The 27,131-nt window shown below is 39.7% G+C and overlaps 1 protein-coding gene across 15 annotated transcripts in view; it reads right to left on the reverse strand.

Moving 5' to 3' along the window:
* The window catches only part of LOC149263928 (serine/threonine-protein kinase TOR-like), a 489,849-nt gene that overhangs the window by 264,530 nt on the left and 198,188 nt on the right, over window positions 1-27,131 (reverse strand). For all 15 annotated transcript variants that reach the window (XM_089426946.1, XM_089426940.1, XM_089426951.1 and 12 more), the window contains exon 32: window positions 24,712-24,809. In XM_089426946.1, coding sequence (XP_089283072.1) covers window positions 24,712-24,809 — 98 coding nt within the window. The remainder of the gene's footprint in view (window positions 1-24,711; window positions 24,810-27,131) is intronic.

Raw genomic sequence — 27,131 nt, forward strand, 5'->3', positions numbered from 1 at the left:
GAGTAAGTGAGACTTTCGAAAGAAGAAATTAAGGGGCGAAATCTTGGAGAGTGAGGATGTCGAGTTTTGTGAGGAGGTCAAGTTCCAATAGAGGCTTATGTGTGAGTTGTATGCTCGAGGGGAGAGAGAGAACAATTATATAGAGATAATGGGAGCATACAAGAGGAACAGAGGAGGCTGAATTGCAAGCGAAAGAGTTGAGTTCTCTAAGGCACAAAATATCTAAGGGAAAAAAATTCCTAGCGGGTCAAAATTTCTAGCAGGTGTTATTTCCAAGTTTAAAATTGTTGTATTTTCTATGTATTATCTAAGGGTTAATTTCACTGGTAAAGGAGCCCTAATTTTACTAAGTAATAGAAAAGTGGAGAATTTGTTGGGCAAATTTTTGCTATTATTGTCACTAATTTTCTGTTTTTAATTTCGCTATAAAATTGTTAAGTTAAAATAGCAGTGTATCTATTTTCAATGGTTTTTAGAAAGGATTATTACTAGGTGAAATATTTTATGGGTATAAAATAAATTGCAAGGAAAAATAAATCAGATCTAGTATCAAAAATTAACATTTCCTTGCCTTTGTTTTCCCCAACCCCCTTATTTGCCTTTTTATTTCCTTGATTTGGCCTGTTTAACAACCTTTGTTGATTCATCATGTAACAATGATGATAATATCCCCCTGCGATGATGGGCAGTTTATTGCTTCATCAGAGTCAATATATTCTTTGAGAGTTCCCTTTATTTTGATAGGTGTGATATGTGTGGATTCTCTCGATGTGAGTGGCTATATAATTGGCTGTTGATTGTTTTACATCCCTTTCCATGCTTTTGCATTTGGACATTTGGTTTATGTTTTTTCTTGTTACAGTTGCATCATCCTTGGGTATTTCCAACCCCTTCTTCTCATAGGATCAGGCATGCAGGGAACCAATACAAGTCACACACAACAACCAATCAAAAGATTGAATAACGAAATAAGGAGAATGCTGACAAGTGTTAATTATGAATATCATGAACACACTACCAACTTCCTATTTTTGCCCCTACTAGACAGTGAAAGAAATACCCTAAAGAAGGTCACACAAGATTAGGATCAAAAGATAACCACCAAGGTGAAGTAAGGAAACAAGTATACAACCCAAGCAGCATGGTCTATAACCCAATTTCAACACATGATCCATATTAGAATTCCAAAAATTACTCCACCTTCACAATAGATGACCCCAACTTCATCGGATGAATATGCTAGATAAATGAATGTACTAACCAAAAAAAGGGTGAGAGGCATCTAAGGTTGGCTATTTGTGGATCATGGTAGGGGCTGTTAGCTGATAAGTTGCACCATAAGAGAAAAAATTTCTCCTAGCGCTACCCATGTATGTGGATAAGTAATGTTGCACACTTTTGTCAAAGTTCCAAGGAAGCAGATTTGCCAAAAAATTTCACAGGATCGGATCATCAATCAGTTGTTTATTGAATTATTGTAAATCCATTCTGCAAATTTATAATATAAGTGATGCTAGTAAGACCGTGTGTGTATGTAACAACCTAGCTAAGCCTATTATTTTGGCAAGAGTTTCATCCTAGGAGGTTTTTCATCTCACTAATTCATTTATGTTTCTAAACACAAATGGTCGGCAGAGTTTTTCCCTCCAACCTCACCCCAAAGCTAGGGTGGAATTTTTCGTCAAAGTTTTACGTGAGTCATAGTGTTCCAGTTGAGTTTTATGTAAAAGTGATTTGGGAAAAAATTAAGCTAATTGGCAAAATTATTTTATTACAAACCACTGGGTCTACTAGATCATATTGTGTCGCAGAATTGGGTATGTAATTTGAGCGTCTATACTGAACAGGCGTTCCCTCTTTGGGGTTGAATTTTAAAAATCTTATGTAAAAAAATATTTTAGTGCATGGTCCCTCATACTTAGACACCATGGCTAAAATATTAGAGGGTGGAAAAAATTATTAATCCCCTCAAGTGTTAATCAATTAAATTTTTTGGAAAAACTAAATTAAAATCTTAAGCCAGAAATTTAATTAATTAGAGTCAAAATTAAATATTTAGAGAAATTAAATTCTCCAAGTGGAAAAATTTGTGAGTCTCAAAGAAATTAATTTTTGGAGGTCCCCCACCAAGGGAAAATTGGAAATTTCAAGAAAAATTGGACCCTTGGACCTTGTTGCTTAGTCAAGGAGGCCTTAAGACTACCTCGCTAGCCTTCTAGGGCAAAGAGAAGCAACCTTATAGCGTTTATACTTCGACTTGCAAAAAGTGATGGCTTATCAAAATGAATTCGTTGATAGAATTATCCCTAGGAAATTTCATTCAAATTACATGGCTCATACATTGAGAGATGCTATATACAGACAAAATTTGACAATTTAAGTAGTAAATGCATGCAACAATTAGCCCTAAAAATAGCAAAAATCCCAATCCAATGTATATGACAACGTAAAACAAGAATAGCATTAAAAGCTTGTACTTACATGTAATAGAGCATATCCAAACATCAAAATTCATCCATAAAGCTCCAATTCATCCTTCAAGAAAAAATGTGAAATTCTCAAGAGAGAGAAGAGATCCAATCCAAAGTGATGATGAGCAAAGGAACTCATTTCACTTGTATTTATACACTAATGAGGATTTCGAATTAGTCTCCTTGGCATACATGAGCCCCAAAAAATAAAATAATGTGCTAAGCCCCAAACTAGCTTACAAATGAAATAATAAGCCTCTTAAGCAGTCAGATGATGAATAATACATGTTGTAGGGCCCTCCAATAGGCCTGATGAGGTTCCTAAGTGCCATAATTAAGAATAAGACCCTCAAAAGAGATGGAAAAATGGTTGGCCCCTTTTTCTCCAAACAATAAACCTGTGGTGCTCCCAGTGGGTGTGGGGACACAATAATGAACTCATGGGTCTCACAATGAGTCGAAGATGCTTGTAGATCATCTACAAGGGTTTCGATGATGGTGTAGGGAATGCCACATCATCCTACAAGTCCTGGGTCAACTGCCAAGTTCATGGTACATCTGTGGAGCCGGCTGGGCAAAGTTGAACCAAGTGCATCTTCCTCATCCAATAGGAGTATTTCAAGCATCTATGAACATCCTCGGGAATCCATGGAGTGTTGTCTACTGTTGTGGAGGTCGATGGCTCTTAACATGCACCCTACATATGCCAATGTAGCCCTCTGGAGGATTGGGACCCCGTACAGGGAGACCAAACCCAAGATGGAAACCATCTACAATCTTGCATAAGATCCAATGCGTCCCCTAGCCTTCCAATACAACAAGTGATTAGAAAAATCGAATAAATGAGCTTACCAACCATGGGACTTCATAATGCCTTGCCCTTCCCTAATGGGCTTTGGGATGTCCCGATGTCTCCCAAACTCCAAATGGGGCTAACCAAATATCCTATTAGGTGGTTTCTACTTCTAAAGGGGATAATATATTCAAGGTACATCCTTTAAAAGGTGGTGGTATGTGATAGAGAGGTGAATGAAGTAGGGAATGAGAAGGAGTAGCCCTAGGCCACATGTTGGGGTACAAAGGTAGCTAATGAAGGGGGGGCCACACTTGGGTGTATAATGTGTTAACGCTTGAAATTTCACCTCAGACTGAGAAAGGTAAACTTCGAGGCAACATCAAACCACTTAGCCTCGTAGCTAGCCCTACGGGGCAGGAAAGGACTCTCTCCGGTCTATCTCAGTAAAGATCTTCAATGGGCGAGATGACCAATAGGAAAACACTGATTTTAGGCTAGTAAACTGATCAAGAGGTTTAAATTTGGGATTTTTAAAGTTTTGGTGGAAAATTGGGGAATGGCAATTTCGGGTGCGGGGATTGGACACAGTTTTCGCACGGAGTTCTTTGGGGCGAGGTAGGAAACAGTATTGATGCCTTTGATAGAGATGGATGGATGAGAATGACTGGTGAGGAGTTAAGGAGAGCAAGAAATAACCTTGAATTCCCTTAAACAGTTGAAAACATTGATATTAAGCAAACTTAAAAGCAGAGCATGACAGTCATGAATTCTACTTTAACACTTCATTTGCCTAATTTGCAGAAGGAAAAGTAAGGAAATGATTGACATAACACACTTACAAGTACAAAGAGAAACACACCATCAATACATGTGACCACAAGAATCCCAAAAAGGACTGCAAAACCCTGGTCTTCCTTTGCCAAAAATTGCAGAGATATAGTGAGTAATACAATAAGAACTTCTCCCTCAAGAGTCCAACCATGAAAATGAGCAAGAGAGTACATAATATAGATCATCTAACATCTTTCCCTGCCTCTAGGGGTCGAGCTCACTATCTTAGGAGCTGTTTCAACCAATTCTAAACTAAGCACTGAAAACTAGGCAGTCAAAACGACTTGCCTCTATAAGCTAGGAAACCAATTCATTCATTAAATGTTTGCTATTTCATGAATGAATCTTCTAGAATAGGTAAATAAGTGTCATGTCATCATGAAAATACATTAATTACATCAAAAAGGGTGAAAAATCCCATCACAAGTCAAAACTGGTCAAAGCTAGGCGAATTCCTGAGCTGTAGATGAATTCCTGTGCAAACTGCCTGATGGGTCGCGCGCCATTCCTGAACGGGTCGCGCGCCTTTGAGAGCACTTTTGGGGTACTTCCAGGTGTCCAAATGGGACAAGAGTAGGCTTGTTGGAAAGGTCTGGATGTCTAATTTCCAACCCAAGTGAAATTTCTGAATTTGGTGGTCATTTACCCCTCCAAAATTGCAATCTCCCAAGACTGCTTTCTGTGTGTCAAAAATGTGGCAGAAAGTCATTTTTTGCTTGTTTTTTTACTTTCTGGAAGCCCAAAACTTCATAAAATCTCTTGGCAATGGGTGAGCATGTGTAACTTTTCATGACAAATCCAGAAACGCTGAGTTTTCCCGGAACGGAGTAGCCAAATGAAAGGGTCGCGCGGGGGGTGAGACCCGTTGATGGAGAAAACCTGTGTTTGGCACAAAAAATTCACAATTGACAAAATTTTCTCCAAATTTCTTGAAATTTGGGCTGGGAGTCCCCAATAAAGTACCATGCTCAGTCAAAGAGGCTTTGGCCAAAATTTGGAGTGGATCGGGCCTTTTCCGTTGTTTTAGTGCCTTGGCCAACCTCCTTGGATCTGGCGATTGCAATTTTGACATTTCTCTAAAACCATGACACCTGTGCAAAAAGTGAAGGAGGTTTTTCTTCTTTGGCATGTTATGGACAAAAACCTCTCTCAGTTTTCCAAAATTCATCTTTTATTGCTCTGGAACATCATTTGAGTGCGACTTGTCCCGATGTGTGAAACAAGGAATTTTGTCGAAATGGAGCGAAGTGAAGGGGATAGGGGGCTTCTAAATTCTTGGGGAAATTTTTGGGAGTGGGGAGGGATGTTAGGAAGCAGGGGAAAGTGGAGTCTCAGAGATTGAGCGAGGGGAAGGGGTCCAAAAGGGCAAAACACAGGCCAAACCTAGAAAATTGCCAGGTTGTAGCTAGAAACTAGGGTTTGTGAAAAAATGAGGAATTTGGGGGATCTCAATGATGGGAAGCATTTGATAAGGTATATGAAGGATAGGGGAAGGTGTATGAACATCTGGATACAACTTTTGCCGATGATTTGACCGTCCAAGAGAAATTGGCTTCAAAACCCTAGGAGAGGGAAATGACCTTGCCTGGGCGCAACTGAAGCATGAACAAGGTGTAAAATGACTCATTAGACACTGACATGATAATGACAACCCTATGAATGATGATAGACTCAGCTGAATGATGACATGGACTGGCATTTGGGCAACTTTGCAAAGAGTGAGAGCCAACCCTAGACCTAATGCCTAGTGACCAAATTTTGCTTGAAGACTCACTGAAATGACAAAATTTGACCTTGACACTTCAAAATCACTTTGTAAGAGCATATTTGATCACTGGAGGAAGGTTGGAAAGACTGACACTAACATAATGTATAGGAGGGAGCAATCGTGGTACATGAGGTGCCCCGACCTTGATTTTTCCACCCTTCTTTATACGTCTTTTGCCTTTTTATGATTTTCTTTAATTAACTGCTCGGGGCTTAAGGGGGTATCCACTGCTGCATCTCATACATCATGCTCTTACCCCTTGAGCCTTGAGCAATTAATCAAAAAAAAAGTCATAAAACGGCAAAAAGCATATAAAGAAGGGTGGAAAAATCAAGGTCAGGGAACCCCATGTACCACGATTTTCTCCCACCTATACATTATAAACCCAAGTGTGGGCTTCCCTTTTATTAGCTACCCTTGCACCCCAGCATGTGGCCCAAGGTTGCCCCTTCTCATCCCCTACTTCATTCAGCTATCAATCACATGCCACCAACTTTTAAAGGATGTACCTTGAACATTTAAATACCCTTTAAAGTAGAAACCACCTAATAGGATACTTGGTTAACCCCATTTGGAGTTTAAGAGACATTGGCACATCCTGAAGCCATTATGGAAAGGCAAGCCATTATGAAGTCCCCACCTATGGTCCATGGTTGGTAAGCTAATTTACTCGATTTCTTTAATGACTTGTATTGGAACGCTAGGGGACGCATTGGATCTTATGCAAGATTGCAGATGGTCTCCATCTTGGATTTGGTCTCCCTATACAGGGTCTTAATCCTCCAAAGGGCTACATTGGCACATGTAGGGTGTGTGTTGAGAGCCATAGGCCTCCATAGCAATAGACAACACTCCATGGATCCCCGAGGATGTTCAGAGATTGCTCGAGATTCACCTATTGGACGAGGAAGATGCACCCAGTTCAACTTTGTCTAGCCAACCCCATGGATGTACCATGCACCTGGCAGCTGACCCAGGACTTGTAAAATGATGTGGCATCACCTACACCATCATCCCATAGCCTGTTGTTGGGAGACAGCTAGAACAGAGTGGGAGGGGATTAGAGTAACAACCCCCGCCTTAAGCGATTGTCGCAGTGCATGTACAATCCGAGCGACAACACGACCTTCTGGAACCCTTTCTCGGCCTCTAGAAATAAAACTTGGCTTCTCTCCAGCAAAATCGAACTACCCTCTAGAGGATTTTGCACAGCCCCTACGTCAACCTCACTGTGGTTCTTCTGCCTCTCTACAAATGCACTCGATGGATCTGGAAATCTTCCTCTAGCCTCAATGTCCTTGCCCCTCACTGTCTCTACTTCCTCACTAAAGCTCGAACTCTCCAGCAACTGACTGCTGCTACTCTGGAAGATCAAATTCTCCAAGTGTATCTGGTGTGTTCTCCAAGTGCCCATCGACCTCTTCTTATAATCCTCTGTTGGAGCACCGACGGCTAAGATTAAAACTTAATCAAGAGCTAGGATCATCTTGGAGCCGACAGTGTGAGTTTCTAGAAAACTCTCATCTTGACTTAATTAATTTTGATTAATTAACCATATTCCCTAAGTTTATTAAGAAATATTTAAAAAACGGCTAATAATCTAATTAAGCCATCTCTAGGTGGAATTTCCATAAACAATTTATGGGTTTTGGAGATTTCATGTATTCTAGCCTCTCCACCAAGTTTCGTGACTAGAACACATCCAATGCTACAAAAACTAACAATAGAGTCTAACCTCTCAGAGACTCTACCACTATGCAGGAGAGGTATCCCTACCTTGCACTTTGCTCCTTGAAGGCTCTAGCCTTAGATCCTTTCCCAAGACAAGTGCAAGGTTGGTTCTCAGAGGCATGTCAGCTTCCTCAGAGGATTACTATATCCCCAAAGCGCCTTCCCCCATACGGATTCTCCCCTAATTCAACATGCAATCTCTTACCAACTAAACCAGTAATGAACTAGGCTATTAGAGAATATATCTATAGATTGTACATTCGGGTCACTTGGATCATACCCCGGACAAGCTTGAGCTTGAAAATGTTTTTCTATTTAAAGCACTTTTTGGAGTTGTGTGATAGCATGATCATCCGCCCACCTTATACACACACATTGGTTACATTCACTTAGGATCCCTTTAGGATAACTCCAGGTCAACTCCAATCAACTTCGAATAGAGATAGACCACCATAGAAGATAAACAAGTGATAGAAGATGTAGTGTAGCGAATACGTCGATAACTTGTATCCTGAAGCATTGATAAGGGCTGCAATAATTTGGAATGGGGGAGGATCTCATGCCCTAGGAGATGGGTGCACACTTAATCGAATGTGCATAGTGGACAACATCCCCATCACAGGAAATGTCATGATTATATTGCATAAAAAGCGATGTTTTGGGGGCTTCTAGTTATAAACTCGTCCACTAGCAGGCGCGTGCCAAGGCAAGCTCAACTAGACGAGTCAGCGAATGAAACAATTCTATGTCAATGAGGGACCGCACAACATGGCATGGGTTGGCACAATTTGGAGTTGGGTGCGGCAGTGGGCACATGCGCCAACCAAACGGGCAAGCTAATGTTACATTGATGGAGTGGACATGATGGAATAGGCATGTGTGACACAAGTCGATAAGATGATGGTGGAACAGGCGCAGTGGAACAGAAAGCACAACACAACTCAACAAGGTGATGGTGAGACAAGCACATTGGAACGGTTGGAACGAGCAAATGTCAACTTGAGCGGAGGTGTGGGTCGACGGGCATGTAGAGCGATTTCGTTGGAGGTCGACCAAGGAGCAATACAACGTATGGATAGTTTATACTGCAGCCGACTGGGAGATGAAGTGACACTAAATAACAAAGGGGGCGTAGAGGTGAATTGACGCAATGGTTCAAGTTACACACGTCTCACATATATATATCTGAGTGCAAGTTCAATAGGAGAGCACCACGAAGGCAAGCAAAACATGGTATACAAGCAAGTTCATTCGAACAACAAAAAGGAACAAAGAGTGACAACTTGGGTGGGTCTACAATGAATGCAGACCACACAAGCCAAAATATGGCATTTTTGGATGCAGATGAAGTGTGGTCGATTGGGAGATGAAATGACAGTAAGTAACAAAAGAGGCATAGAGGTGAACCGACACCATGGTATACAAGCAAGTTCATTCGAACAACAGAACGGAACAAAGAGTGATGACTTGGGTGGGTCTACAATGAAGGCAGACCACACAAGCCAAAATATGGCATTTCTGGATGCAGATGTAGCGTGGTCGAATGGGAGATGAAATGATAGTAAGTAACAAAAGGGGCATAGAGGTGAACCAACACCATGGTTCAAGTTACACCCCTCTCACATATATATAACCGAGAGCAAGTTCAGTTGGAGAGAACCACGAAGGCAAGCAAAAGACGATAGACAAACGAGTTCGTCGGACAACAAAACAGAACGAAGAGTGATGACTTGGGTGCGTTGCAGTGAGGGCAAACCACACAGGTTAAAATATGACATTTCTGGATGTAGACTGAAATCTGTTGATTCTGAATATCGAAATAAATATGTTGATTCTAGGTGCAATTGTCAAAATTTGGTGATTCTGGTCATAGAGGCAAAATTTGGTGATTTTGGTCATAGAACCGAAATTTGGTGATTTTGGTCGCAAATTGAACTTTGATAATTTTGGTGGCAAAACCGAAAATTTTGCAATTTTGGTTGCATAACTGAAATTTGGCAATTTTGGTCGCAAACCTTGTTACCCACCACTTCGTGGGTGATATCCCCAAGAGAAATTTTTCTCCATGATGAACCTCAGCCTGCAGCGTCCTACTAGCTCGTTGTGCCATCCTCTGCCAGCTGAGCCAGCCATGTGGTCCCTCACCCACCTGTATTGATCATATGTTTGAAGGTGGGCCTCTCGAATCTAAAAGTATGTCTTGTCATTTGGTAATTGAGTAGTGGGTTTACTTATCATGGATACTTCTGCGTATGGATTGATGGGGGGATTTGGCAGAAAGGGTGGGCTTAGTTTGTGCTCTTGTCCCCTTAATTGCTTTTGAATGTTACCTTGGATCTTATTCCCGTGGGATCTCCTTTATTGACCATTTGGTTCTAGGGTGGTACTACTTAGGAAACCCCGACTTTGGGTGTGTGCTCCCACTGCTTTATCTGCATATATTACTCCCTTTCCACTCACTATACCCCATTCATCATTTCTCCCACCTGGATCCACATAGGGCCAACCTCCCTATCCCCTTGCCCCTAGCTTGGGCCAGACCTGGAATGATGCCCCGAAGCTTGACGCAGCTAAAAGAAGAAAAAAAAAAGCAAAATTGGCCACATTTAACAAGAAATTGTACCACAAAATGCAAAAGATGGTCAAGACAAAAATAATTAGCACATGGGAAAAAGCCAATACATGAGCTCTACCCCAATCCATGGTCATCACCTTGGTTCCATAAGCCCTAGATGAGCCTCCTTTATCACTCAGGAACCCATGATTGTCCCAACCCCTGGAGAGCAATGAACCACCGTACCTAAAAGGGGATAAGCATTGCTATATCTTACACATCATGCTCTTATTCTTTGAGCCTTGAGTAGTTAATGAAAAAAAATTCATAAAAGGCAAAAGGCATATAAGGAAGGGTGGAAAGATCAAGGTCAAGGCACCTCGTGTACCACGATTGCTCCCTCCTACCATTACATACCCAGGTGTGGACTTCCCCTTATCCAACTACACCTATGCCCCAATATGTGGCCCAGGGTTGCCCCTCTCATTCCCTATTCCATTCCATTTATTTATCACTTCCCACCCCCATCAGAGGGATGTACCTTGGACATATTATCCCCTTTAAGGGTTGAAACCACTAATAAGGTACTTGGTTAACCCCCTTTAAAGCTAGGAGACACTAGCACATGACAAAGCCCACTACAGTAGGGCATGCCATTATGAAGTGCCCACTTTGTTATTCAGAATTTGTAAACCCTTTTACCCTATTATTTTAATGACTGGTTGTACTAGAAGCCTAGGCGACACAGGTGGTTTCCATGTGGGTTTGGTCTCCCTATACAGGATCCTAACCCCCAGAGGTCTACATTGGCACATGTACGGTGTGCATAGAGAGCCATTGGCCTCCACAGCGGCAGACAACACTCCATGGATATTCATCGATGCTCAGAGACTACTAGCAATCCACTTGTGGGATGATGGTTATATGTTTGGTACATTGTGCCCAGCAGGCCCCCACAGGAGCCCAACACTCTTGGCATGTGTCCCAACACTTGTACGATGTCATGGTAGCATTCATTCCACCACTCGGACCCTTGCAGAGGATCTACAAGCATCTCTGATTCATATGGAGACCCATGGGGTCATTTATGTGCCCTCCAACCCATTGGAAGCACCACAGGTCTACTACTTGGAGAACAAGGGGCCACCCCCTTGTCCATCATATTCTGAAGAATGTATTCCTTAGTATGGCATTTTAGGACATTATTAGGCCTTTGGAGGACCCCACGACATGTACATATTATTATTTGGCCCTGTTGTCGCACGGATTGTCACGACAACGCTCAGACCGGGGGCTCACTCTGATCCCCGATCTCTCCGTTTAAGCCTGTCTCCCGCGGCTAAGGGGGGTAGACCCTATAATATAACGATGACCAACTATCGACCAGTTGGTTGGGAGACACGATATGATAAGCACTAGATGGATTTAGAAATGAAAAGACCAGTGCCTTATGGAGTAAATTTTTGATCGTTTAATTATCAGATGCTGCAACAATATAAACCATGCAGAGCAAGCACCTATCATGAAAGCTAGAACGACGAAAGATATTGATTGAAACAACAATGATTACCAAAACGAGAGAAGATGCTTAAACAATGATCCAGCGATTCAAGCTTCAAAAGATAAGATTCGATTTTAAACGCTAACCAGATATCACATGTATGCAGCTAAATTTTTTTAAAGATGATCATTCATGTACAGATAAACATTCATTCCGCATCGATAAATTTGAATTCTCACCATGATAATTTCCTGAAAACAGCTGGATCTGGCAAAAGAAAATTTCCAAATTTTTTTTTTTTTTAAAACAAAAATAAAACTTTAAAACTAAAAATATCTATACTAAAACAAAATTTAAAATCTAAATCTAAAGCTAAGACTGTAAAAGCCCTTTTTTTTTGAATTTTTATTTTTAAACAAAACCTAAAAAAAATAAAAAAATCTAAATTTAAATTTAATCTAAAACTTAACTATAAAAATTTAAAACTAAACCTACAACCTATGAATCTTTTTTATTTTTTATATATATTTTTTAAAAGAAACAAAATCAAAACAAACAAATCTAAATTAAAATGAAATCGAAAAACCTAACTCTAAAATTAAACTAGAACCTAAAATATACCTAAGTCGAATCCATATATCATGACATTACAGCACCGACCAAAAAAATTTAGCACGCAGAAAGGAAATTCGGAAAGCAAAGTTAGCGGCGGCAGGAGAAAAATGGATTAGCTTGAAAACACACACCAGACAAACTGCGATGGTATTCAGAAACAATTCGAAAATGAAAACACTGAGTCGTAACCCTAGAAAAAGCCGATGTCTGAATACGTATAAGATTTCAGTGCGATAGAGAAAACAAAAATCGTTTGAAGCTTACCTAGACAGTTTTGATAGCAGACGGCGGTGGCAGCGTAAATTGATTTTGCGGGCGTGTGAAAAATTTACCTGAGCCGGTGCTGAGCATGGCAGATTAACCTGAACGAACGTTTTCTTACACCAAAACCCGTGGGACGTTTGGCCTTCATACAACCGTGATGAATGCGATTTGAAGCTGCACACTGTTATCTTCTCACGGCTTTGATACCCAGGCCCATGGTTTTGCAGTTTCCGGCACTAGACGGAGGCGTTTAGGCAAATCATCTGAGTTGTTTGCAGGTATGCGGCTTCCAGCACCAGACGGAGGCGATTGGAGGAAACACGCTGAGCAATCCGTGCTAATAAATTTCAATTTAAAACTGGCTTTGCTATTCACTCATTGAACAATTTCGATTTATCCTTACGCTGGATCCGAATGCAGATATGCTGGCTTGCGGGCTTTTATGACAGCGTGATGCAGATAGTATAAATGTTTGCAGGAGTTCGTGGGTGAGGAAAGAACGTGAGAAATGCGCACAGGTGAGGGGAGCTATGCAAGCAGCTGAGCAGATAAGAGCCACAGTGGCAGCGTTGAAGATTGCAGGCAATGGAAGACGTGCTGACAGGCTGGGCATTTGCTGGGGCAAGAGCGGCTCACGTGAAGATTTTCTCAGCTGATGTCCACGTGCGTAACACCGAAAACACATCTAACTTGACCTCAGCTTGATGGCGGACTGGAATATGATCACAAAACTTTCTGCTCATAAACCCCTGAAGAGAAATCTTATTCCTACAATTTCAAAAAAAACAAAAACCCTAATTTTAAATCTCTATAAATCAAAAATTTGAAACCCTAGATCAGCTTGATTAATTTACAAATTTTGGCCCCTTAACAGCCAGATTCAGCAATAAGAACAGAAATATTTAAAGAACAAAAACTTCAGGTTTTCACTGTGAAGAACTTCAGAAAATCTCTCATGCAAATAAGAAAAATAAACTGAATGATAGACCCAGGATCAAATCCAACTGGGCTCAGCAAAAAATGCTTGCGGGAGTTGGCTGGTTCAGCCGAGAACTTCCCCTAACGCCCGGCAATCTTCTTCAGTAAGAGTTTTCCTGCACAGCTCACTTCAACCATCAGTAAAGAGGGCAAAAATGCTGCTAGATCTCAAAAAGTAATGGAGATACCTGCCATTACTTCAGAAACCCTAACAGCACTTAAACCCTAGCAAGTGAACAAGATACCTGTGCTCACAATACTCTACAATAAGCTATTATTAATGGCTGAAACATAAAATATGCAGAAACTAAATTAGCTCACAGCACTTCCAGAGAGTAACACCAGCAAGATTTGGACCCCAAAGTCTTCTTTTATTAACCAGAAAACAGATTACAAGAGAGCTTCTTCAGTACCAGACTCACAGATCCAATGATCTGAAATGACCCCTAGCACCCTATTTAAAGGAAATGATCCTAACGGCTAGTTCGAGTGATCCATGTCGAAATGATCTCGACCGTCGATGAGGATCAAGACATCTCTTAATCTCATCCGTCGAAATTGTTAACTTATTATTAAAAATAATATTTTGCATGCATTCACTCAAAATATTATTATTTTATTATTTAGGGGTTTTTCTTTATTTTATAATTTTTTATTATTTTTTATTTATTTCATTTTTTTAATTTTTTATTTATTTTATTATTTTATTTATTTTCTTAAATGGATCATCGAACTAAGCCTTTGAAAACATCACCTAGGACCTAGGACTTAGGACTCATGAGGGGATTTAAAACATTTTCCAACCCTCAAGACACATTACATCATGACTTTTACAATTTACATCTTAAGGGGGAAAACCCCTTTATCATAGACCCTCATAAATCACCCAGTTTCTGCGACACAACTATAATCTAGCAGATTAACACACTAGGATTCTCCTAAAGTTCTAATAACAAAATGCATCCCGGCTTTGGGGTCAGGCTGAAGGAAAACTCTGCCGATCATAGATCGGTGAGACGAAAAACCTTCCGGGACGTAGATTATCATTAGAAAGTTAGGTCCACCTAGGCAATTTTACATAAACGACTCATATCTGCTAAGATTATTTACAATTCATACATGCAGACTGGGTTTACAATTAAAATGACAACCTGCTGATGACTGCAGGCTGGCACGGACATGTCGATCGGGTGCTACCCCTTTCTGCCAAGAAAAGAGGGGGGATACTGCATGGGTAGTTGACCGGTAGTGGTCAACATCTGGCTCTACTTGGGGACATGTTGCTGCTCTGTAGGAATGTGAGAATCCAGAATCTGCATCCATGCAACACACACAACAGAATATAAGTAGCGTCCGTCCAAAAATCATCATATAACATTAAGCATAGGAAAGATATAAGCTCTTCATTTATTAACTAATCTAGAAAAGTAAATCTAATCCTAAAACCGAAATGAAAATGCTGAAATGACAAGTAGGGTTAGAAATACAATACAGAGGATGCCCCATGGCATCAGATGTGTTCAATATAGTGTATACTGAGCACTTGCCTGCTTTCAGGCAAATCTGTCGGCTGCTTGTCGGATGTACCATGTCCAATTTTGCATATGGTAGGACTTTTTCCTATCCGAAAATCAAGCTGCTCACGGCCGTCTGATGCATCAAATCTTCTTCTCATTTTCTTTCTCTTGCGCTTTTTCTTTGTGGCAGGTTGTATTACTGATGACATGCAACTTTCTGTTTCAAAGCTATCAGATGAAGTATGTGAGATATGCATGACATGTCTTTCTTTATCCTGCATCTGATCTTTATCATTTTTAAGTCTATCTGGATCACCTTCAATTAACCATCTTTCAATCGAACCAATGACCTCCTCATAATAAGATGGAATTTGTTGCAACAAATGAGAAGGCTCCTGATCTGTTGATGTCCCCTGGTTTCTCTTATCCTCTGACCATTGTTGAAACTTTTGAACCTGTATTTTAATGGCATCCATCTGACTAGAGTGTTCAACCTTTATATCACTGATTTGCCTGGCATGGTGTTCTTCCATATCTTTTATTACTTTAGCGTTCTTTTCCTTTATGTTCATCAAGCAATGTTGCATGGAGTTTATTTCTTCTTTATGATTTGCTTGCATGGTGGCCAACTGATTATTATGATCGAACGTCATGATAGTCATTTCTTCATCCATAGTTAATAACTTGGTCTGCATAGAATTAATTTCCCTATCATGATCAGCTTTCATGGTCATCATATTTTCCTCTAAGCCTGACATCTTGCTTTGCATGAATCTAATTTTTGTGTCATGATTAGTCTTCATGGCCTCAATTTCTTTAGCATGCTGATTTTGCATAATCTCCATCTCCCTATTACGTTTTTCCAGGTGGGTGCATAAAGTTCTCACATCATTGACGTAATTAGTTTGATTAATCTCCATATTTTTTACCAGCATCATTAGCTCTTGTATAATTTGCCTTTGATCTTCCTTTTCATTGTCATTTGTCCCTGATTTTCCACTATCATGGACTTGATCTGCGATAGTACCGGTGGATGACACATTCTGATATGAAGAATTGTCTTGGACAGCTGGACCTTTTACAAGATTACTTTCATTTTGTTGCACAATTTTAGGGGCACAAGGCGAGCTATCTGGATCACCATATCTATCTTTAAAAGCATTGACAATGTCTTGCAAAGAAATGAAGGAATCTTCAGGAAAACTATTAAACCAGTTCAAAGCATCACCCTTTAAAGAATGGACAAATAGACGCATCTTGAAATCTTCATGATTATATTGAGGAAGTCTACAATATATGATCATTACACAAGTAAACCTGTTTAAATGTTGTCTAACAGCGACCGAATCCCCACCCGAGAACTTAAATAATTTAGAAATGGCCTCTTTCGGAAGATCATGGAGATTATCAGTAAAACGACATGGTTTAAATGAATAATCCATGATGAATAATAAGGGATTAAATGGATGATAGAACGAGATCTCTGCTCAAGAAAATCAATAGATGAAAGGAGTGGAGTCGCCACTTGAACAATGAATCTGATTCTAGGATCCAAAAAGTAACCACAAGCAGATATGAGGAAAGCTTCTTGTCTGGGAAAAATGAGAAAATGGAGTCGCCACCCAAACAAGAAAGAAACCGAAGAGATGCTACTGATATGGCGAAAAATAAGGCAATAAAAGATCCAAATTATAACCCCAAAGGTTGAATTTGCCAGCTCAAAATGAGAGATGAGAAAATGAATGTCGATGAAACTCCAGGAACAGAAAAACTCTGTCCCCGGCAACGGCGCCAAAAATGTTGGCGTTGCCGGCTCAAACGAATGATAAAAAGATGAATGATGAAAAATCGTTGAAACACCAAGAATAAAGTATCCCCGGCAACGGCGCCAAAAAATGTTGTCGCACGGATTGTCACGACAACGCTCAGACCGAGGGCTGTCACTCTGATCCCCGATCTCTCCTTTTAAGCCTGTCTCCCGCGGCTAAGGGGGGTAGACCCTATAATATAACGATGACCAACTGTCAACCAGTTGGTTGGGAGACACGATATGATAAGCACTAGATGGATTTAGAAATGAAAGACCAGTGCCTTATGGAATAAATTTTTGATCGTTTAATTATCAGATGTTGCGACAATATAAACCATGCAGAGCAAGCACCTATCATGAAAGCTAGAACGACGAAAGATATTGATTGAAACAACAATGATTACCAAAACGAGAGAAGATGCTTAAACGATGATCCAGCGATTAAAGCTTCAAAAGATAAGATTCGATTTTAAACGCTAACCAGATATCACATTTATGCAGCTAAATTTTTTTAAAGATGATCATTCATGTACAGATAAACATTCATTCCGCATCGATAAATTTGAATTCTCACCATGATAATTTCCTGAAAACAGCTGGATCTGGCAAAAGAAAATTTCCAATTTTTTTTTCTTAAAACAAAAAGAAAACTTTAAAACTAAAAATATCTATACTAAAACAAAATTTAAAATCTAAGTCTAAAGCTAAGACTGTAAAAGCCCTTTTTTTTTAACTTTTTTTTTTAAACAAAACCTAAAAAAAATAAAAAAATCTAAATTTAAATTTAATCTAAAACTTAACTATAAAAATTTAAAACTAAACCTACAACCTATGAATCTTTTTTATTTTTTATATATATTTTTTAAAAGAAACAAAATCAAAACAAACAAATCTAAATTAAAATGAAATCGAAAAACCTAACTCTAAAATTAAACTAGAACCTAAAATATACCTAAGTCGAATCCATATATCATGACATTACAGCACCGACCAAAAAAATTTAGCACGCAGAAAGGAAATTCGGAAAGCAAAGTTAGCGGCGGCAGGAGAAAAATGGATTAGCTTGAAAACACACACCAGACAAACTGCGATGGTATTCAGAAACAATTCGAAAATGAAAACACTGAGTCGTAACCCTGGAAAAAGCCGATGTCTGAATACGTATAAGATTTCAGTGCGATAGGGAAAACAAAAATCTTTTGAAGCTTACCTGGACAGTTTTGATAGCAGACGGCAGTGGCAGTGTAAATTGATTTTGCGGGCGTGTGAAAAATTTATCTGAGCCGGTGGTGAGCATGGCAGATTAACCTGAACGAACGTTTTCTTACAACAAAACCCATGGGACGTTTGGCCTTCATACAACGGTGATGAATGCGATTTGAAGCTGCACACTGTTATCTTCTCACGGCTTTGATACCCAGGCCCACGGTTTTGCAGTTTCCGGCACTAGACAGAGGCGTTTAGGCAAATCATCTGAGTTGTTTGCAGGTATGCGGCTTCCAGCACCAGACGGAGGCGATTGGAGGAAACACGCTGAGCAATCCGTGCTGATAAATTTCGATTTAAAACTGGCTTGCTATTCACTCATTGAACAATTTCGATTTATCCTTACGCTGGATGAGAATGCAGATACGCTGGCCTGTGGGCTTTTATGACAGCGTGAAGCAGATAGTATAAACGTTTGCAGGAGCTCGTGGGTGAGGAAAGAACGTGAGAAATGCGCGCAGGTGAGGGGAGCTATGCAAGCAGCTGAGCAGATAAGAGCCACAGTGGCAGTGTTGAAGATTGCAGGCAATGGAGGACGTGCTGACAGGCTGGGCATTTGCTGGGGCAAGAGCGGCTCACGTGAAGATTTTCTCAGCTGATGTCCACGTGCGTAACACCGAAAACACATCTAACTTGACCTCAGCTTGATGGCGGACTGGAATATGATCACAAAACTTTCTGCTCATAAACCTCTGAAGAGAAATCCTGTTCCTACAATTTCAAAAAAAACAAAAACCCTAATTTTAAATCTCTATAAATCAAAAATTTAAAACCCTAGATCAGCTTGATTAATTTACAAATTTTGGCCCCTTAACAGCCAGATTCAGCAATAAGAACAAAAATATTTAAAGAACAAAAACTTCAGGTTTTCACTGTGAAGAACTTCAGAAAATCTCTCATGCAAATAAGAAAAATAAACTGAATGATAGACCCAGGATCAAATCCAACTGGGCTCAGCAAAAAATGCTTGCGGGAGTTGGTTGGTTCAGCCGAGAACTTCCCCTAACGCCCGGCAATCTTCTTCAGTAATAATTTTCCTGCACAGCTCACTTCAACCATCAGTAAAGAGGGCAAAAATGTTGCTAGATCTCAAAAAGTAATGGAGATACCTACGATTACTTCAGAAACCCTAACAGCACTTAAACCCTAGCAAGTGAACAAGATACCTGTGCTCACAATACTCTACAATAAGCTATTATTAATGGTTGAAACATAAAATATGCAGAAACTAAATTAGCTCACAGCACTTCCAGAGAGTAACACCAGCAAGATTTGGACCCCAAAGTCTTCTTTTATTAACCAAAAAACAGATTACAAGAGAGCTTCTTCAGTACCAGACTCACAGATCCAATGATCTGAAATGACCCCTAGCACCCTATTTAAAGGAAATGATCCCAACGGCTAGTTCGAGTGATCCATGTCGAAATGATCTCGACCGTCAATGAGGATCAAGACATCTCTTAATCTCATCCGTCGAAATTGTTAACTTATTATTAAAAATAATATTTTGCATGCATTCACTCAAAATATTATTATTTTATTATTTAGGGTTTTTGCTTTATTTTATAATTTTTTATTATTTTTTATTTATTTCATTTTTTTAATTTTTTATTTATTTTATTATTTTATTATTTTATTTATTTTCTTAATGGATCATCGAACTAAGCCTTTGGAAACATCACCTAGGACCTAGGACTTAGGACTCATGAGGGGATTTAAAACATTTTCCAACCCTCAAGACACATTACATCATGACTTTTACAATTTACATCTTAAGGGGGAAAACCCCTTTATCATAGACCCTCATAAATCACCCAGTTTCTGCGACACAACTATAATCTAGCAGATTAACACACTAGGATTCTCCTAAAGTTCTAATAACAAAATGCATCCCGGCTTTGGGGTCAGGCTGAAGGAAAACTCTGCCGATCATAGATCGGTGAGACGAAAAACCTTCTGGGACGTAGACTATCATTAGAAATTTAGGTCCACCTAGGCAATTTTACATAAACGACTCATATCTGCTAAGATTATTTACAATTCATACATGCAGACTGGGTTTACAATTAAAATGACAAGCTGCTGATGACTGCAGGCTGGCACGGACATGTCGATCGGGTGCTACCCCTTTCTGCCAAGAAAAGAGGGGGGATACTGCATGGGTAGTTGACCGGTAGTGGTCAACAGGCCCCTTGTGAGGCTTATTTTTACACTTGTAAAATAGTTTGGTGGGCTTGTCACCAATAAGGGTTTTATTTGCACATTATTTTATCATTAGGGGCTAATGTAGGCCCATAGGCTAATTCGAACTCCTTAGAAGGCTATATATTGATTTTAGATACATTCATTTGGATGATGACTTGACTTGGGATCTCTCTAATCATAGAGAACCTCACATCTTTTTCCTTGGAGGATATTTTTTGAAGATGGATGAATTTTGACGTATGGATTTGAGCTATTTTTCTTGTCCTAGAGCTTTGTCTTGCAAGCAAAATGTCAGTTGGATATATTCTATAATGTTGTAAGTAAATTTTGACGTTGTTATTCTTGTTGCTGCATACTGCTAAAATTAGGGCTAGTTGCTGCATAATTGAAATGTGGAATTAAGCATGTTTTAGCTAATTTAATGTATGGGCCAATGTTATATGAATGAAATGTCCTAGAGATTATTTGTCTCAATAAGCTTACATCATTTGCTTTGAAGTATACATGCTTGAAGGTAACTTTTCCTTTCTTTCTCTCAACATTGGATGAAGCTGACTTGTCGGGCCTCCTTGATCAAGAAACCAAGTTCTTATTCATCATCATCCTTGACTCCATATCCCCAAGTGAATTAGGCATTGATCCCTAAAAAGGGTGGTCATCTCCTTCACCTTTTTCACCTTTTACCACTTTTTCCCAGGTCTAGCCCTCAAAGGTCACCTAGGGCATCAATTTCCTGGGAATTAACCAAAGGAAAAACTTCGATCTCCTACAAGCTACTGCATTGGTGGGTCCCCTCCCTCTCCTCCAAATTTGAGGCAATTCTAACGGTGGAATCTCTGGAAATCCCAAGCCCTAGCTCTAGGATCGAATTTTGCCTAGGCATCCCCAAGGCTAGACCTCAACTGGATCAATTCAACCTTTTGAAGTAAATATTCTTATTTGGTCCTTTCCTTTCGCCTTGTCCAGAATAGGAACATCACTGGTTGCTACATTCCATCCCCGAGCCTCGGCTGGGTCCACTAGGCCCCATGTGGTCCCCCTTCTCCATAAAGATTATTTGTCAAGGACCATTTGGGAATCCAAGTTTCCCAAGGATTATAGGGATTAAGAACCTCGTCTATAAGCCTATTCCTTCTCCCTCAACCCTCCAATCCTCACCCCTTACCCCTAGAGGATCAAGTCCCGTGCTTAAAGAGCAAACAAGTTCCATTCTTCACTCCATCCTTGGTAAAAGGTTTCCAGGTCACTTTCCACCTATCCATTGACATACACTTTACAAGTGATCCCTACACTATCAGGACTCCTCCCATCGGTGAAAATTCGTAAAGAGCAGGGAGACTTAGTAGTGGTGACAATGAGCTAAGCCCCCACCGTTGCCCTTAACCTAGTAGTTGCCCTCTTAGGAACCCCTTTTAGATCCATTGTTGGTTTGAGTGGTAACAGAACCGAAATTGTCGATTTTGGTGGCAAAAGCCAAAATTTCATGATTCTACATCTTCTATCGCTTGTTCATTTTGCATTGTAGAGCAAGGGATTACAACGAAAGAAAGTTTGTTGTGAATCGTGTAATGTCTAACCAAACAAGCTCTTTGCCCCTAGTTTTTCCCTCAAAAGGTTCAAAACCATAAGCAATTATAAATGTATCAAGTTATGAAATTTTCTTTTTCTGCACACTTCACCCACCCACTGAAGTCTATTAATATCCTCAACCATGAGGTCACTAAACGATGGGGTGTTTTTCCTCCAACATCCTTCCAATTGCAACATAGCAAGACGCATTGTCTACGATCACCTATACAACAGTCTCTACCCACACTTCTTGAACCATTTCATCTAAAAGATGAAAAACTAATTATGCATCCTTCACCTAGTCAAATGCATCCATGGATTTGTGAAACACATTTCCTTTTGAGCAAGCAGTTAACAAATTGAGAATGGTGTGGCATCTTACATCAAACATAATTTTGCAACTTGTTTTAGACTTTGTCCAAGATTTCCTTAAATTTGAGGTATTAATCTACTCTTTGGACCTCATTTTCTAAAAGTGGTCCCCAATATTATGAAAACTATAGCCTTTGAAGCCTGAACCACATGAAGCTATAGTATCAATCATAGGTTGATAATATGAAAAATTGAAGGTATTCAAATGTATGTTTGCATCATACCACCATCTAGCAATGCATTCCCAAGCAGCCTCCTCCACTATCTTTGTCCATTTGGCATCAAGGGTGGGTTGAGCCAACAAGGGTTGTGCGGGGCACAAGAAAAGACTCTATCCCTTTATGTGCCCTCTTCAAACTAGATGAACTAGGGATATAAACATGTCCATCTCCAATTACAACAGGAAAACTGGAGGATCCTTTAAAACTAGGCATATGCTCTTTAAGTTCATGGTCATTGTAAACAAAATCATCCTTTTTAACATTTCCCTCCCTTTTTTAACGTTCTTGGTCTTTCCATTCCTAAAATAAAAATCAGACGATGAGATGAAGACCCAATATGAGTTTTGAACAAGTATATGAGTTTGGTGGGTTAGCTCAAGTGGTTGGGTGCTTGGGATTATAAGCAATAGTCATAGAGTCAAGTACCCCAGTTAGCTTCCTATGTGGATATCAATGGGCGTCACTCAATGTCCCAACCAGGTTAGGTTGCCAAAACTGTAACCAACCAGTTTAACATGGGTGCCATCCTCAAATGAGGGGAAGTGCCTAGAGGGTATCCCTAAGATGTGCATCCCTTTCATGTGTGTGTGTTAGAGAGATCAAAACTTGCAAGGGAAAATGTTCAAAAGAGACTCATGGCCATTCGTATAAGGTAAAACTATGGTTGGGATGATCGCCAAAAATAAGTCGCAAAAAGATATATGAGTGATCAAATCCTGTAAGGGGAAATTTTAAAAATAGACTGAGATGCAAAATATACAATTTGTGAATGACCAAGCAAGAAACCCACAAAATTTGAGGGAGAATGCCTTAGCATTACAAACTACAAAAAAAAAAAAAAATAGCTTTGAATTCATCAATATCAAATACAAAGAAATATCTAAAAACAATGATGAAGATACATAACAGATCTCCAAAGCCTAACAAAGGAACAAAAATGTGTATATTGTTAATTTTTCCTTTGAACCTAGCATTTAGTACTTTATTAACCTAGCAGATTACAAATATATTGAATAAAGGCACATCTAAGTTCTTAACACAATTACCGAAGAAAAAAGAAAAAAAATGACACTAATCTCAATAACAAGTGACACAAATAGATTCCGCCCAATCAACAATTCTTCATTAACAAAAACTATAAACCTACTTGGAATCCCATCTTGTGAAAATGGCCCAACTGAGAAAATTACATATACAACATACCTTGGATCTGATCCTATAAATCAAACCCTAGATTTGTCCTTGATCTCCTTGGCTGACCTAGATCTCCTATGTACCTTCCTTGAACCCGACACGCTTGAGTATCACGCTCCTCACTTGAGAAAATCCCTCTCTCAATGACAAGTGCCATTGTATGGTATGTCTTCTCCTCTCTTTAGCCTTGCTTTAATGACTTTATATTGAGCTAAATCCCTAACAAACTCCAAGGCAATTGATTCCCAAGATTAGATCTTATTCACCACACACCTAAGGAGACCGTGTGCAAATTTTGTATGCCTAGACACTTAGGCTTGTACAAAAGTACCTGACCGAGCTACAAACATCAACATATAGGATGCCCAAATCGTACACACATGCAACATTCCTGACAAGTCAAAGATGAGCAACTACTCAGGCAAATCCTAATAAACAAGAACTCTAGAGTAAGTTAGGGCATAAGATGGCTAAGAACAAATCATGTACAGATATACCACAAAATTTCTAAAAAGGAATGCTCTAGCATTGCACACAAGAAAACTTGGACAGTTTGACTTAATGATCATATATTTGTGGGGAAGAAGGGCACCTGTCCTCAACCCTTAACCTCATAAAGCCATAGGTGAATCGTGAAAGGCCCACTTGTTTGAACCTTTCAAAGATGAGTGTAAGAATCAAGGCTTTTCCATTTTGAGGCTATCACATTGTAAAATTACTTCCCGAATATCGTAACACAATATGCACCTATATTAACTTCGGCTGACAAAGCAAGTTTTTCATTATTTTTTTGTTAATCATATGCAAAATACAAATAAATTTAAGAGATAGAATGAGATGTGAAAGTACAAGAAGGGAAGAAAGGATTACTGTAAAGATGAGAACTAAAAACACATCAACATGTTTATTAACAGCAATCAACATTAACTAAACCTCCTACATAAAATGGAAAAACAACAATATATAATAATAAAAATAAAAAATAAAACACTCTGAATCAGAATGCAAAGAACAGGGAATAGACAAAAGGAGAATTCAATAAGCTAACCTAATGTTGCCTCAAGGACAAGATGTGGACTTGATGCTCGAGGTGCCTTTGAGGTATATGCAGAAAGGGCATCTTCCCAACGTTGCAACTTTTCGTACCTGAAAGACCACTCAATTACTCTTATTAACATCAATGACAGTAGAAGTTATATAATAGAAACCAGAAACTACTTAAAAGAAACGCTGATTTATCGATACTGTATTTAAAGTTGCACTTAAAACTTGTCAATGTCAATCTTTTGACTGCAGATGCGTTGGGTTATTTGTTGGAGGTAGCTCGTATTGCAGGACAAGTTAGAGATATTCTGATCCAATGATGATTCAGAGAAGGTCAATCACCATTTTGCAGATGACTCTCCTCTCTGTGAGTGTTATCAACTTATCACTGATCTATTGATGGGGCTCTCTCATGCTTGGACACTTTTTTTGCTGCTTCAGGGCCATGGTCAGTACTCATAAAACTGATTATTGGACCGTATTCCGTACCTGAGGGGATCCCGGCAGTCTGGTCCCATATTCATCTGGGAGTTATAGTCGTATATCTGAGAATAACTTTTGGGGTTGGTCTGTCGCCAGTTTCTATGTGGGATTGATGCCTTCAGAGACTGCAGTAAGTTGCATGTTTCACATCATAAGGCTCTCCCCTTTGCCAGGAAGTCGACTGTGGTTATTAAGTCTCTTGTTGCTACCCCAGCAAGAATTGCTTTTGACAGCTTAAGCATCTCTTGACAGCATAATTGTACTCAAATGATGGCAGAGAGTGATTTCTACTTCTGGTTTTTTAGGATGTCTGCTCTATGTGCAAGGACAAGGATGGTCTTGGTTCAACTGACATTTCTTCATAGGGTGGTGTTTTAGAAGATCAGTGGTTGGTGTGGTGTTTCGAGGGTTCTAGTGCCTTGCAAAGTTCTATTTCAGCATCAGGTGAGGTCAGTACAACATATTGCCAGAATGCAGAGTGGGGAAGAGGGGGACGGCGGGTGAGGGTAATTCCACTCCCACTCTTTCAAATTTCAAGATCGCTCATTTTCAAGAGAATTTGGTCTACCCATAGAGTTGCAACAAGATTAGTTTGAGGGCATTGGAAAGGCAATCGAGCTGGTTGGGATGTAGCTTTCTGTCTGTTGGAGAATGTAACTAGTTTCAGTCTTCATAATTTGTACCATCATGTATTTTATATAAAAATCAAAAAAAAGGAAAAGGAAAAATTATTATTATTTTTCCAGACAAGAATGTTCTTCATGCTTCTAGGTTTTTGAGTCAAAAGAGTCAAAGTCCTATTTGAACCTGTTGTAAAGAAAAAGGAAAAAGAATTTTTAAATATGTATTTTTGGGTCAAAAACCCCTCTATTGGTGAAGTCACTAGTGACAGAGAGCTCTCTCTTATTGGACTTGGAGGCCTTACAAGAGATTGGGATGTGTTTAACACTACCATCCTCAACAATTACAGGATTCCGGGGTTTGATGAACTATTGGCCAGATGCACTCAAGAAGAAATAAGGATGATGGAAAGAGACAAGCCCTCAAACGGAAACAATCCTACCGCCTTCTCCGCTCATTCTACGAGAAGGAACAATGTTGGTCCAAGGAATCAAGGACAAGGATTCAAGTCGAGTTTCAATGAAGGAAAGGAAGGTGCTTCAATTGCAATAGGTTTGGCCACTTCTCTAGAAAGTGTCCTCACAAGAAGGATACTCCAACAATAACAACAACTCAAGGGCAATGGCAATCAAAGGAAAAACAAGTTCAACAACAAAGGAAAGAGGAATGCTCCTGCCGCTCGAAATGGAAATGGTCATCCTCCCAAGAAGTTGAGAAACTCCAGGTATGAAGAAGTTAATGTTGTAAAGCAAAAAGAATTTTATCTTATTTCTGCCCTCTCCACCGCCTCTCTTCTGGATACATTGGACCATTGGTTGATTGATAGTGGTGCCTCAAGGCACTTCACTGGGTACAAAGAAGCTCTCTCAAACTTGGTTGAAAAGAAGACAAATATGGAGATTATACTTGGGATAATGCCACTTATCCCGTGAAAGGAATTGGGACTGTTACTCTTCACTTCAATCAAGGTCAAACTCTTCATTTGCAAGAAGTGTTATATGTACCTAATCTGAAAAAGGACTTGGTTTCTATTTCTGCGATGGAAGACAGGTTTTAAGGTGACATTCATTGATGGGAGGGTTCGTGTTTGGCAAAGGAACCCAAGAGATGCATTCACTCTTGGATTCAGGGTTGAAGGTCTCTATCAAGTTGGAAGAAGTCCGTTGGGAGCAATGACTTGTGACACTTCTCTTCAATCTGAATTATGGCACTGAAGATTTGCTCACCCTCATTTCAAAGCCTTACCCGATGTAAGGAAGATGGTCACAGGGATGCCTGAATTCAACTTAATTCATGAAGGTGTTTGTCAGGGATGTGAAG

Source organism: Pinus tabuliformis, chromosome 6 (assembly GCF_031772625.1).
Source record: "Pinus tabuliformis cultivar Carrire ecotype Pingquan chromosome 6, CPIR1, whole genome shotgun sequence".
Taxonomy (NCBI): Eukaryota; Viridiplantae; Streptophyta; class Pinopsida; order Pinales; family Pinaceae; genus Pinus; species Pinus tabuliformis.